The following is a 14356-nucleotide window of genomic DNA, read 5'->3' as shown; positions in this document are numbered from 1 at the left end:
TACAAAAAATCTATGTTCCATTTTATCCATTTTACATTTATCCTGCTTCATCATTATAGATGAAAGCCAGCTTCCTCTCCTTTTTCCTTGGATCCCTGAACTATCTGGCATTCAATTTCCAATATCCAAGGAGCTTTGTTTCCATTACATATGCACTGCTCATTCTTTCCTGAATGCTTTCATTCTTACCTTTTTGGTATGTGTAAATGTGTGTGGTAAGGTTCAGGCCATACTTAGGTCAGTGCAGAGACTACTGTAAGCATTTTCCATTTATTTTCATGTATTTTGCCTTTCCCTGATCTAAATACCACACACATGAACTCCAAAAGACTTGCTCCTGGAGCAACTCCAAGCTGGCATTGTAAAGAGAAGGATTTTATGAAATTTCCTTGCTTCTTGTCCCTTGTGACTAGTGGGCCAGAATAGTTCTCAACAGGAAAGTCAAAATTGCTCAAAATTATTTCCTGGTTTTTATAGCCTTTTAGCACTGACATTTTATTGATGAGAAGGAGATCAAGATGAATAAAGTCTATTATAGGATGTCAGATTCTTAGGAATTGGAAAGGGAAATGGAAACTTAGCATATTCTGCTTTTTATCATACCTGAGTGGTCATTTCTAGAAGATGATGGATTTTAGCCTTATCCTCTGATTTCAGGAAACCAAATTTATAATGGAGAAATGCAAAGCATTATACTTTCCTTGTTCTCATTCCAAAGTGCTTCATTTGGCATGTACATTCTGGTCAGACTTTAGAACTCAGGGTAGGATTCAAAGAGTAAGTTAAAAATGTTTTGATGGCTTGGGGTAGCTTGTTTCCTGGAATCAGCACATTTAAATTGTGAATAAGCTTCCTCGAAAGGTAGTAGCAAAAGTTCCAAGGGAAAGTATAGATAAAATTTGTTTGCTTTCAATATACTTTTGATTTCAGAGTATATCCTAGGAGTAATTATTTATATCTGGGCTTAAGTTGTTTCTTTAAAGGAAAAAGAAAAACAGAAAGGCTGAGAATTTTTTTTACATAAAATTTAGGGCCAAAAAGTAATATCTTGCCATGTTTGTTTATTCATTCAAACAATAAGTATTACCTACTAGGTGCTGGACACTCTGCTAGGCTAAAGATAGAGCAGTAATAATAATAAGCAAGGTTACGTTTCTTGAGAAGTTTGTGGTATTAGGGAAGACATGCTAAACAGGTAAACAAATAAGAATATGATCAGTGTTTTAAAGAGTCAATGTTTTAAAGAATATGGTCAGTGTTTTAAAGAAAATAGGGTAATATAGAGGATATAACTGAGAGGAAGGAGAGTAGCTTACTGTAGACATAGGGTAGGCAAAAAAGACTTCTGAGGTGAGGACATTTGGCTAAGACCTGTAGAATGAGGAGTCCTGCATAAAGAATGTTGCAAATGAGAGGTAAGAGACAGAAAGGCTGTGAGGTGAGAAAGAATTGTCATGTTGGAGAAATTGAAAGACCCTGATGTGGCTGGAGCATGGTCAGAGGAGTTGGGTATGAGGCCGGGCTGGACTCAGGATCAACCCAGGGTCTTGTGTCGTGGCAACACATTTGGATTTTACTCTCCTGACAGTGGGAAGCCACTGAAGGGTCTTTAAAGCAAGAACATGACATGATCTGGTATGTGTTCTGGTTCCTGTGAAGAGTACAGATTGAAGCATTGGTGAGAACTGGGAGACCAGACTTTGCAAGAGATGATGGTTGGTTTAGATAGCATGCCAGTAATGGAATTGGAAGGAGAAAAGTAAATGGAATACTAGATATATTTTGGATGTAGACTTGCTGACTTACTTGAATAAGGAAGTAATTTAGCATAACTCTAGATTTTTGGTTTGAGTCTCTGGAAGAAGATTCTTCCATTTACTGAGTTAGGAAGAAATGTAGGAACAATAGGTTTGGGTGGGAAGTAAGGTCAATAGGTCCATTTTGGGTATAATCACTTTGAGATGGTTGGAGGTATTAGGTTACATTTATAAAGGAGTCTGGGTGATGAGCTGAGAAGTCAGTGCAGATATAAACTTAGGAATTAGTAGCATATAAATAGTATTTCAGACCATTGAACTGGAGGTGAAAAGCATTGATAAGAGATGAGGATGCAGGATTGGGCTCTGAGGTTGGATAAAGCCTATACAAGGTACTATTACTCTGTCATACTGGCGGAGGTACTACTTGGAAGGTAGGGGGAACGTTGAAGAAACTGAGGAGCAGCTGTGGAATAGGAGGAAAAGCATTAATGTTTGGAAAGGTGTATAGTTCAAGCCCCACGGTTGAGCAGGACAGAGACATTTTAAGCCAGATGGACTTGGATACATTTATAACACCTTTGCCCTTGGCAATCGGTAGAGCTAAATTTACATATTCTTCAAACTATGGAGGAATTGAGTTCGTTAATAAATGCCAGACCTGGTGTTTGGCTTGGGTTAGGAGCCAGTGTGAGTACTAGAAATCTTTTCTTATTTTTCCCCCTACACTATAAACTTGCTATAATTTTTTTCTGTTTTTTCCTAAACTGCAAACTTGATAACAAATGAGTTTCAAAAATATAATGTACTTCTAGAATGAGTTAAAAGTTACTTTTTTCTTAGAAATGAAGTACAGTTGACCCTTGAATAACATGGGTATGAACTGCACTATGAACCGTGAATCCACTTTTATGTGGATTTTTTTATGATAAATACAGTACAGTACTGTAAATGTATTTTATATTTTCTTAATAATGTTTTTCTTTTTTCTTTTTTTTTTAAAGTATGTATTTATTTGAGAGAGAGAGAATGAGAGACAGAGAGCACGAGAGGGAAGAGGGTCAGAGGGAGAAGCAGACTCCCTGCTGAGCAGGGAGCCCGATGTGGGACTTGATCCTGGAACTCCAGGATCATGACCTGAGCCGAAGGCAGTCACTTAACCAACTGAGCCACCCAGGCGCCCACGTTTTTCTTTTTTCTAGCTTACTTTATTATAAAAATAGATACTAACAAATACACAAAATATGTATGAATAAACTCTTTATGTTATTAAGCCTTCAGGTCAAGAGTAGGCTATTAGTAGTTATGTTTTGGAGAAGTCAAAAGGTGTATGTGGATTTTTAACTGTGTGAGGGGTCAGTGCCCCTAACTTCTGTGTTGTTCAAGGGTCAGCTGTATTGGAAATATGGCTGTCAAATCACATAAACTCTTTAATAAGATTTTGTTTTTGAAGAAGTAGGAGTAAAATAAAGTATATCACATGTAAATATACCCAATTAAAATGTATCCTTTGTTTGACAACTTTAGATATTTGATAAACTACCATGAAAATCTGATAATATTCTACATGTACTTGATTCATTTAGTCAGTATGTTGAGTGCTTATATCAAATTGCTTGTATATGTTGGTCTACAGTTTAAAAATACTTTTATATGTATTCTGTCCTCTAATCTAAACTTCAGCCCACTTTATAGATGAGTAAATTGGAGCTCAAAAAATATAGCTGAATTGCACAAGGGTCAGTGGTAGATGGTAGAACTTGCGTCTTAATGGACTCCCTTTACTTTTTGTAACCCTCAAAGTAAGTATGTTGTAAAGACCGAAGCCAGAGCCAGGACCCGTGTGTATAAGAGGTAGACATGGGGAATTGCTGGATTTCCAAGCAAAGTCAGAATGCCCAGGTCCAGAGGACGATTAACAGACTGTATCTAATTATGGGCATTGGAACTTGCCACAAAAACAGTGAATTGCAAGGGGGCTTACCACTCCCGTCTGGTCAGTACTGAGACCGCATTTGCCCTCCAGTGAAATCTTTTAACTATTCTGGTACGAAGTGCTCAGCTAAACCCTTTGGAGGCACTTTTTTATGAGAATACTTCTCGGACATTACAAGTAATGGAAAATGGAATTTTCTTTATAGATACTCCTTTTACAGGTCAACTTTTTGCAACACATCTTTTTCTATAGATGTATTCTGTTACATTTTTTGCTTAAAGAGGTAGTAGCCTCAGTAAGGATTTTTAGATTTATTTTTTTAATCCATAACATCTGATCTAGAATCTCTGTTAGTATTCAGTGTGTTAGAATCATCCATATGTACTTTTCGCAGCAGTCCCAGGACATGTGGTTTCTTACTTGCCAAAAGATTTACTGAAAAATAAAGATTATCTTTCAGAACAAGGATTTTCATTTCCCTAGTACTCTTTATCTAACTTAGGTCTAATAGCTTTCCAAAGAGAAAAAAAAAATGCTTTTTAAAAGAAATTAAGATGTGCCCTCTTAATATGATCTTGTTAACAGTGCAGAAAAGATCTCTGCACATTATTTATCTTCTGGCTAAACAGTCTGGACCAGCACAGTAAATTCTTTGTGAGCAAAGAAATATTCATCATGTTAAAATTGGATATCATTTTTAGCCCTGACCATTTTGGAGATTCTTTTTTTCCTCCTTTGCTACAATCTTTCTTTCAAGTTTATTTTTATGACTTTTCACCAGGTTGTTATAAAATCCGGAACAGTTCATTGTGGGTTCTTTGAAATTATTTCCCACAGCTGTATATGAAGATCTTTATCTCCTTTATGTATTAATCATATACAGTCTGTTTTTTTTCTGCCACAGACCTATCTTCTGCATATGTCACTTGTCCATTCACTTCAAAAGGAGCTCTTGCCTTGAGAACATAGGAGCAGAAGTAAACTTAGGGTGTAGAAGTCAGACCCTAAGAAAGTGGAAACTTGATGATATTATATATAAATATACACATATTTTAAAATAGAGAAAAAGTTATAATCTGAAAGTAGATATATCATTTCCTTAAAAATATTTGAGATAGGAACAATAAAGGCTTTCACTTTAGGAAAAAGGGCTGTCTACAAATATTTCTTCCTGGAAGTGTAGACAGATGCCTTGGGAGCACTGAAGGGTGATCCTAAGCAGCACTTGTATGCTGGCATTTTCTCTCAGATGGGCATGCCTGCAAAAGTACAGCAGGGACTTAGTGCTCACGGAGCAGTTTCTAAAGCCTCACTCGGGGCGCCTGGGTGGCTCAGTTGATTAAGCGACTGCCTTCGGCTCAGGCCATGATCCTGGAGTCCCGGGATTGAGTCCCACATCGGGCTCCCTGCTCAGCGGGGAGTCTGCTTCTCCCTCTGACCCTCTTCCCTCTCGTGCTCTCTATCTCATTCTCTCTCTCTCAAATAAATAAATAAAATCTTAAAAAAAAAATCTCTTAAAAAAAATAAAGCCTCTCTCAGCTTTTAGGCTTCATTTTTCCTGTTACCCCTCATTAGCTGCAGTTATTCAACCATTATATGCTTTGTGAATTTTTTTATTATTTCATGACAAAATGTATTTTAAACAGAAAGAGTTGTTACAAGGAGAATGACATTCGTTAATAAAGGAGTGTTATTTAGTGATTAACAACAGAGAGCCTGAGCTGGACTGCTTGGGTTTGAATAATGGTTTCCTCACTTACTAAACTTGAGAGAATTACTTAATCTCTCTGTGCTTCGGTTTCCTCATCCACAGAATGAAGATTATAACAAATAATGGAATCTACCTCATAGCATTGTTGTGAGGATTATATTAGTTAATATATGTAAAGTGAGTAGAACAGTACTACTGCCTGATACACAGTAAGTGCTATGTAAGCATTAATCATTATTACCTTAGAGACCATTGGTTTCTTAGCCAGAGAGGACAGCGTTCAGTAGAGAAGATTGGCATTGTGTAATATTATTCTAGAATAACAGAACATGTCTTTGTAGATTCTGAAACATCTTACTCACTAGACTAGTCTTTCATACTTTAGCATCCTGATGCCAATTCCCTTTTGCACCCCTCCCACTCCAACAGACACAAAAAAGGGAAGAAAAAATAAGGCATCAGCATGATCACCAAGGAACCCAGGACATCTTATTATTTTTTTCAAAGATTTTATTTTTTTATTTGACAGAGAGAGACACAGTGAGAAAGGAACACAAAGCAGGGGGAGTGGGAGAGGGAGAAGCAGGCTTCCCACTGAGCAGGGAGCCTGATGCGGGGCTCAATCCCAGGACCCTGGGATCATGACCTGAGCCGAAGGCAGACACTTAATAATTGCGCCCCCCAGGTGCCCCCCAGGACATCTTATTTATGCGCAGTAATAGCAAGCACTTTATAGCACCGTGTGTCAGGCATTAACTGAGCTCTTCACATTTACCAATTTATTTAGTCCTCAAATAACTATGTGAGGTAGGTGCTACTATTAGAATTGTCATTTTACAGATGAGGGCACAGGCCCAAACTGCCACAGCATAAGTGTGATACAGCTAGAATTTAAACCCAGGACAACTACTCCAGATTCAAGTGCCCTTAACTCTTGCACATGACTACCTCTCATTCAGGACAAGTACATCTCCTCTAACATCTTGTGGTCTCCAGAAGTCCCTGAGTCCCCGGAAATACAAGCAGTGTTACCAATCAGGAGCCACCTGATTACCATAAGTAGTTTTGCTTAATAATAGGGCTGGTAAGTTTACTGAAGATCAGTTTTTGTCTTTAGAGAAGGAAAAATTGTTTTGTTAAACTTTTACTATGAAATTCTTATTGTAAAGATGAATTTTTCATTTTCCAGATGAATTTTTTATATATGGAATTTTAAGAGTTTATGTGTTAAATTCACTTTTTTTTCTTTGTGATTTCTTCTATTATTCTTACTCTAAGAAAGTATTTCTTCTATTTAAGATCAGGTAACTAGTCTTCTGGAATTCCCATAGGTTGTTGTTGGTTTTTTTTTAATGTTTTACTCTTTCGTCCATTTGCATTTTATTTCCCTGTAACATTATGAGGTGAGGTTATAAATCGATTTTTTTCCCCCAGAATAAAGCAGATTTCCCAGCACCAGTTATTGAATAATCCCTTCTTTTTCCAGCAGTGTATGATAATGCATTTTATTACACACTAAGCCATGCTGTTCTATTGTATGAATGGATGTTGAATTTTATCCAGTGCTTACTCTATATCTATTCAAATGATCTCATGGTTTTTCTTTTTTAATTAGTGATGTAATTATACACTACTTTTAGAAGAAAGCCCCTCTTTATAAGACTCAGTCACCCCATCCAGATGTATTTATTTCATTCATACCCATAGTTATCTCCAGTGACATTTTTTACTTCTTTTAGTTTCTATATATTTATTTATAAGATTATTCCTAGGTATCTAGGAATAATCCTGACTTCCTAGTGTAAATAGAATGTCATGGATAGTCTTGTAATTTTTTCACTCTTCTGTGTTGGTTTGTTGTGCCAGGTATAAAAGAAAAGAAAAAATCAATGAAATCTACAAAAGATGGCACATCTCCAGTGGAAGATGCTGAAATAGAAAGACAAAAGGTAAAACATGATCATTGCTACATTCCTAGTGGATAATTGATATGTACAATTTAAATGAAGTTGTCTACATTAGTTTCTAATGTCCCTAATAAAAAAATAACTGATTTTAGCAATGAAATTTATAAATAAATTATAAAACACATAATTAAATATTTTAGCAATATAGGATTTTTAAAAAAGATTTATTTATATGAGAGAGAGAGAGGGAGTGCTCATGGAGGGGAGGGGCAGAGGGAGAGAATCTTAAGCAGACTCGCTGCTGAACAGGGAGCCTGACATGGGGGCTCGATCTCACAACCTGAGATCATGACCTGAGACAAAATCAAGTCAAATGCTTAACCAGCTGAGCCACCCAGGTGCTCCTAGCAGTGTAGTTTTTACCAAACATTTTTCCAGCTAATACAAAGTTGAAATTTTATCTCAAACCCAAGTCATGTCTGTTTCTGATTTAGAGGAAAATCAGTCACTATTAAAAATTCTTACTATAGGGTCGCCTGGGTGGCTCAGTCGTTAAGTGTCTGCCTTCGGCTCAGGTCATGATCTCAGGGTCCTGGGATCGAGCCCCACATCAGGCTCCCTGCTCCGCAGGAAGCCTGCTTCTCCCTTCCCCGCTCCCCTGGCTTGTGTTCCCTCTCTCGCTGTGTCTCTCTCTGTCAAATAAATAAAATCTTAAAAAAAAAAAAAAAAGCTTACTATGACTAAGACCAAAAAAAATGCTACTATTAAAACCTTGAAATAATATTGCCATAGTTTAATTATTTTTACTTTTTAAATTTAAATTCAATTAATTAACATATAGTATATTATTTGAGAAGTAGAGTTTAGTGATTCATCATTTGCATATAACATCCAGTGTTCATTATATCATGGGCCCTCCTTAATGCCCATCACCCAGTGACTCCAACCTCCCACCCACCCCGCCTCCAGCAACCCTCAGTTTGTTTCCTATAGTTAAGAGTCTCTTATGGTTTGTCTCCCTCTCTGATTTCGTCTTACTTTATTTTTCCCTCCCTTCCCCTATGATCCTGTTTTGTTTCTTAAATTCCACATATGAGTGAAATCATATGATTGTCTTTCTCTGATTGACTTATTTTGCTTAGCATAATACCCTCTAATTCCACCCACTTCATTGCAAATGGTAAGATTTCTTTTTTTGATGGCTGAGTAGTATTCCATGTTTATATACACCACATCTTCTTTATCCATTTATCTGTCAATGGACATCTGGGCTCTATTCATATTTTGGCTATTGTGGACATTGCTGCTATAAACATTGGGTGCTTGTGCCCCTTTGGATCACTACATTTGTATCTTTGGGGTAAATAACCAGTAGTGCAGTTGCTGGGTCATAGGGTAGCTCTATTTTCAGCTTTTTGAGGAACCTCTATACTGTTTTCCGGAGTGGCTGTACCAGCTTGCATTCCCACCAGCAGTGTAAGAGGGTTCCCCTTTCTCCACATCCTCACCAACATCTGTTGTTTCCTGGCTTACTAATTTTAGCCATTCTGATTGGTGTGAGGTGGTATCTCATTGTGGTTTTGATTTGTATTTCCCTGATGCCAAGTGATGTTGAGCTTGGGACTTCATCAACATAAAAAGCTTTTGCATAGCAAAGGAAACAGTTGACAAAACCAAAAGAAACCTTCTGAATGGGAGAAGATATTTGCAAATGTCTTATCAGATAAAGGGCTAGTATCCAAAATCTATAAAGAACTTAGCAAACTTAGCACCCACAAAACAAATAATCCAGTCAAGAAATGGGCAGAAGACATGAACAGACATTTCTCCAAATAAGACATACAAATGGCCAACAGACACATGAAAATATTGCCATAAGTTTTAATTCAATCTGAATCTGTCCTATAATTCACTGTTTTTGTTTTGTCAAGTGCTAATTTCTCTCTTACTATTGCAAACAACATAAATGTAATGTACAAAATTAAAGTCTTTCTTGGAAATGCAGTGACCTTTATGTTTCACTTACTCCAAAGATCTGTATTTTTGCTGAGGCAGGAGTTGAAGTCAACAATGTCCCAATGACCGATGTTCATGTCACTGCCTGGGAGTGAGCCTAACTGGTCACCTAAACTCTGCATGATGATGCATCTTTTCTGTCCTCCATTTATTGCACACACAGTAATGCTCACAGAGTAAAGGAGTGCAAAAAAAATCTTTCTTTTGTGGAAAATGGTTCTAAAAAGAAAGCCAACTGCAGGTGCCAGTGATGGAAGTGAAAGAGAATTAAAGCAATCTAGGGACGCCTGGGTGGCTCAGTTGGTTAAGCATCTGCCTTCAGCTCAGGTCATGTTCCCAGGGCCCTGGGATCAAATCCTGCATCGGGCTCCCTGCTCAGTGGGGAGCCTACTTCTCCCTCTGCCTGTGTGTGCGTGCTCTCTCTCTCTCTGATAAATAAATAAATCTTTAAAAAAAAATAATCTAGAGTGGTAGTATAGAAAGATTAACAAAAGTTTATACTCTGTATTTTCTCTCATATACATGGTTGTTTACTTGGTTCCTAGAGGTTCATGTTTAATCCCATGGTTGGAAGAAAATTCCACTGTTTAGTGGAAAAACTCAGACATATTTCCGAAGCAAATATTAAGATTCTGCCTTCATAGAAATGTATCAATTTTGAAAAAGTAAAGGCAAAAAAAGCAAAAGAAAAAAGAAATTCCTTGCTGTTAAAGCACATGTTTGGAAAGTGTAGGTTGTTTCACAAAATACTACGTTTGCTAGTTTTAATGTCATTGCCTGAAAAGACCGAAGTGAAAATGAGAAATTTTTATTTGGGGGTTTGAGTACTCTTTCCTATAGGCTATTAACCAGTTACATGAAGTGAAATGTGGTCTGGGTTTTGTTGTTTTTTTTTTTTTAAGATTTTATTTATTCATTTGACAGAGAAAACAAGCAGGGGGAGCGGCAGGCAGGGGGAGAGGGAGAAGCAGACTCCCCGCCGAGCAGGGAGCCCAGTGCGGGCCTCAGTCCCAGGATGCTGGGATCACGACCTGAGCCAAAGGCAGATGCTTAACTGGCTGAGCCACCCAGGCGCCCCTTTGATCTGGTTTTAAATACAAACTTTCACTCCTCTCCTGCTCTTCTTGGTGATGTTGCTTCTAAAAATTTTATCTCATTGCTCTACAAAGATCTCTGAGTTTCTTTATGAGTTTTGGTAATCCACAATCAGTTTATGGATGACAGATGTTATCCCAGAGCACACTAGTGACTGGGTTCTCCTTTCCTATAGGGGATATCTGTGCCCCATACTTCTGCTTGGGTAAAAAAACCACTGTTGTATATTTGATTTTTTTTTTTCTCTCCACAGGCTGAAATGGCTTTGCTAGTGATGGATGAGGAGGAAGAAAGTAAGAAACACTTCAATTACAACAAGATTGTAGAGCACCAGAATCTGAGCAAAAAGAAGAAAAAACAGCTTATGAAAAAGAAGGAATTATTAGAGGATGACTTTGAGGTAACCAGGGACACCTCTTAAAGCTGGGTTGAATTTAAAGTCGGCTCTGGAGATGAGCATTGAGCACAGCCAAAGTTAGCTTGAAATATCTTAGGAAGGGCCCACAGTGGAGCCAAAGCTGCCATCTTTTAGACCAAAATAGCCAGTTCATCCCAGGGTGGATCAACTCACTGTTTAGTTGAGCACCAGGTGAAGTATTGGCTTGTTTTTTGGTTGCACCAAAGCTATGGCTTTGCTTCTTTTTTTTTTTTTTTTAAATACCTAGCTTTTAATGTTAGAATCACATGCAATGTGATGCTCATGATGGGAAAGATATGCATACTCAAGCTTGACTGAGAAAGAGCAGGTTCATGTCACATCGTGTCACACACTCACTGTGTACAGTGCAGTAGGCCATGCTTTATTTTATTGCTACAGCTCTTTGTTTCTGTCACTCCCTCTTTTTCCTCTTTTTGCTAATAAGAACTTATTCCTAAAGGCCATTCACTCCTATGTGTGAGTTTGAGCCTATACAAAAAATCTACAAACTGCTGTCAGCAACTATTTAATGACTTCCAAGAGTAGGCCCTAAAACTCCACTGAAGATCTGTGGAAAAACAGTTTTCTAATGAATCAATACAAAACACTCACATTTGTATTTTATATAATCGACAGCTCACTTTCAAAATGTGGCCCCATTTCTGGTCCCTTTGATTTACTAATTTAATTATTCATTTTCTTTTTGGATTTGCAGGTAAATGTTAAGGATGCACGGTTTCAAGCAATGTATACTTCCCACTTGTTCAATTTGGATCCTTCAGATCCTAATTTCAAGAAAACAAAAGCTATGGAAAAAATCCTTGAGGAGAAAGCCCGGCAGAGAGAACAAAAAGAACAAGAATTTACTCAGACAATAAAGACAAAAGAGAGTGAAGTTCAGAAGGAATCACAGAAGAGATCCATCGATCCTGCCTTGTCAATGTTGATTAAATCTATAAAAAATAAAACAGAGCAGTTCCAAGCAAGAAAAAAACAAAAAGTCAAATAACTGTATGTTGTTTCTTTTTGGATTAGGAATGTGTTCTCCTAAAGTATAGTGAAGCGATAGAGGAAATATTTATTGGGAACAAAGCTATCTTTCAAGAATAAGAATAAAATCTTATTCTGACCATTGTAAAATTTCTCCCCCCTCTATAACAGTTTGACCCAATTGTGGATGATTGACAGATTTGTTCTGTATATTTCCACAGATTAACCATAATTAATTTAATTAAATTGAAATATAGAATTTATAAAATTTTTGTATTTTATGAAATCCAGCCATTCTAGTAGAAAGTTATTCTTAGCCTAATTTTTTAAAAGATTGTTTACAATTCTATGTAAAAAATAGAGTTTTTAAGTCTGAATAAGAATTACAATTTGAAAATATATATATGCTATACATTAATTTCTCTGAAACAGGAGGCAGATTTAGGTATCTATGTAAATTATTTTTCTAGCCATAATGGATAGAAGCCAGTAACTTTCTTTATTGTTTGTTCATGTTTATTATAGTTTGTTTATGAAATTAATTTGTAAATAAAAGTGTAAAATATTTTTATTATTTTGTGTAGGACTGATTTATTTCATTTTATGCACCTCTGGAAAAAATCCCTGAACACTTGACTAAGATAAGAGGACAATTCTATGAAGAGACAGTTCCAGGTTTGCATTGCTCATAATTGTATTTGAAATGTTCATGAGCTCTGCAATGATTTTTCTATTTGTAGTAACAGAAAATTCTGTCTGCCCTTCAGATTTTTGGAATGCTTAGAAGGGTGGATATGCTGCTATAGAGTTTAAGGAATTTTAATTCCTTTTAAAATTAAAGTACATCTTTAAGGCCTTAATACTCCTGGATCTCATCTGATCTAGGTTTTATAAACGATTAACCATTTAGAGAGGAGAATTAGGTGTGCTATATAAATAAATGAAAATAAAAACCAAAATGGTCACTTGGAACAAATAATAAATGTGGTAGCTTCTGAAAGGCAGTAGGAGTTTAGCCAGGTTTGTGGTTAATAGTAAACTTGACATTTTTGGTATGAAAATTCAAGTCTACTAACGTAGTATGTCTTTTCAAGAATAAAAGGATGTAAAACTCAGAGGGATATGAAGATAATAAAGGTGTATAAACAGTCTCTGAAAGGAGAAAAAAAGAACATATAAATTGTTCATTATAACAGGAAAATGCAGGAAATTGTGTTTGTTTGTTTTTCATAAAGCACTGGCATTGTTAGGTAATTCAGCCAAATAGAGCAGCATTCCCATTGATCCATCCGTGAAATTCCCAGTTATTTATCTACTGAACATTGAGAAGACCGTGAATCTTAATATGTTTATGAATACAGTGTATAAACAGTTTTATAATTATTCATATTTCATTTATGCAAGGAAAAAGACATTTCCTTTAAACTGTTTAATCATAATGTAGGGATTACTCAGAGTTTGATTTTAAGATTCCTGTGAAATTTAGCCCTTTGGTTTTTTGATTGGTTTGGTTTGTTTTTTCGTTTTTGAGTTCTATGTTTTTAATCACTTTTTAATTATAAATCTCATTTTACTAGTCAGGCATATAATTGCTTATAACAAAAAAATTGAGCTTGTAAGTTATGCATAGCCCTGGCTCCTTTTCTCAAAGAGTTGATATTTTTTAGGTAGGAAAAAAAAATAGCATTGTCAGGTGCAGCATTAAATAAATATTCCACACGAAGAATGTGAAGATCTCAAATAATTGCTGATAGTAAAACTCAGGATAAAAAATGGCCACTGTCAAAATTCAGCAGTGTGAGGGTAGTTTGGGTGACCCATAAGTTCACATTTATTTGATTTTTTTGTTGTTTATTGTTGGTATCCTTGATACCCAAACCAGACAAAGACAATACAAATAAAACTAGAGACTGACATTGTTAGTACGTAGAAATGTGCTTGCTTCTGGAGAGTCCTTCTCATGAGTTTAGGCGTAAAAATCTTCAAAATAAGCAAATTGAAGCCAACAACGTTATAAAAAGAATTATACACCATAACCAATGGGGTTTAATTTCAAGTATACAAAGCTGGTTCATTCAAACTCAATTAACATAATCCACTATATTCACAGACTAAAGAAGAAAAATTAATATATCAATTGATGAGATAAAGTATCTGACAAAATCTAACATCCATTCATGATCAATAATAGGTCTGGAATAGAAACTAACTTGGTAAAGAGCATTTACAAAAAACTAAAATTAACATACTAGTAAAAGACAATGCTTTCCTCCTGAGATTGAGAACGAAGCAAGGCTGTCTTGTTTTAACCCTGTCTTTTAGAAGTTTTCTGTATTCTGATGCTTTGACCAGTGGAGATTTGCTGGCCCTTGAGAAACTGCCCCTCCCAGGGCTAGCCAAATCTTGGGGATAGTAAATAACTTGCAGGCAAGCATGCCTTTCAAATGCAAACCTACCAATCCAGAGTCCATACCCCCTTATCACGTCCTTTATTGGGCTTTCACACTCAGGGCTCTATCCCCCTAC

General features: G+C 36.4%; 1 protein-coding gene across 3 annotated transcripts in view; it reads left to right on the top strand.

The window, feature by feature from the left end:
• Positions 1-12401, top strand: part of ESF1 (ESF1 nucleolar pre-rRNA processing protein homolog) — a 62246-nt gene extending 49845 nt beyond the window's left edge. For all 3 annotated transcript variants that reach the window (XM_025876952.2, XM_025876953.2, XM_073878404.1), the window contains 3 exons: positions 7271-7353; positions 10676-10822; positions 11556-12401. In XM_025876952.2, the coding sequence (XP_025732737.2) occupies positions 7271-7353; positions 10676-10822; positions 11556-11849 (524 nt within the window). In that variant the 3' untranslated portion in view covers positions 11850-12401. The remainder of the gene's footprint in view (positions 1-7270; positions 7354-10675; positions 10823-11555) is intronic.
• The last annotated feature ends 1955 nt before the right edge of the window (positions 12402-14356 follow it).

Source organism: Callorhinus ursinus, unplaced genomic scaffold, assembly GCF_003265705.2.
Source record: "Callorhinus ursinus isolate GAN/ISIS: 27379988/994484 unplaced genomic scaffold, GSC_fseal_2.0 scaffold29, whole genome shotgun sequence".
NCBI classification, from domain to species: Eukaryota; Metazoa; Chordata; class Mammalia; order Carnivora; family Otariidae; genus Callorhinus; species Callorhinus ursinus.
Note: the sequence above shows the minus strand (reverse complement) of the source record. Positions and strands in the feature narration are given on the sequence as shown.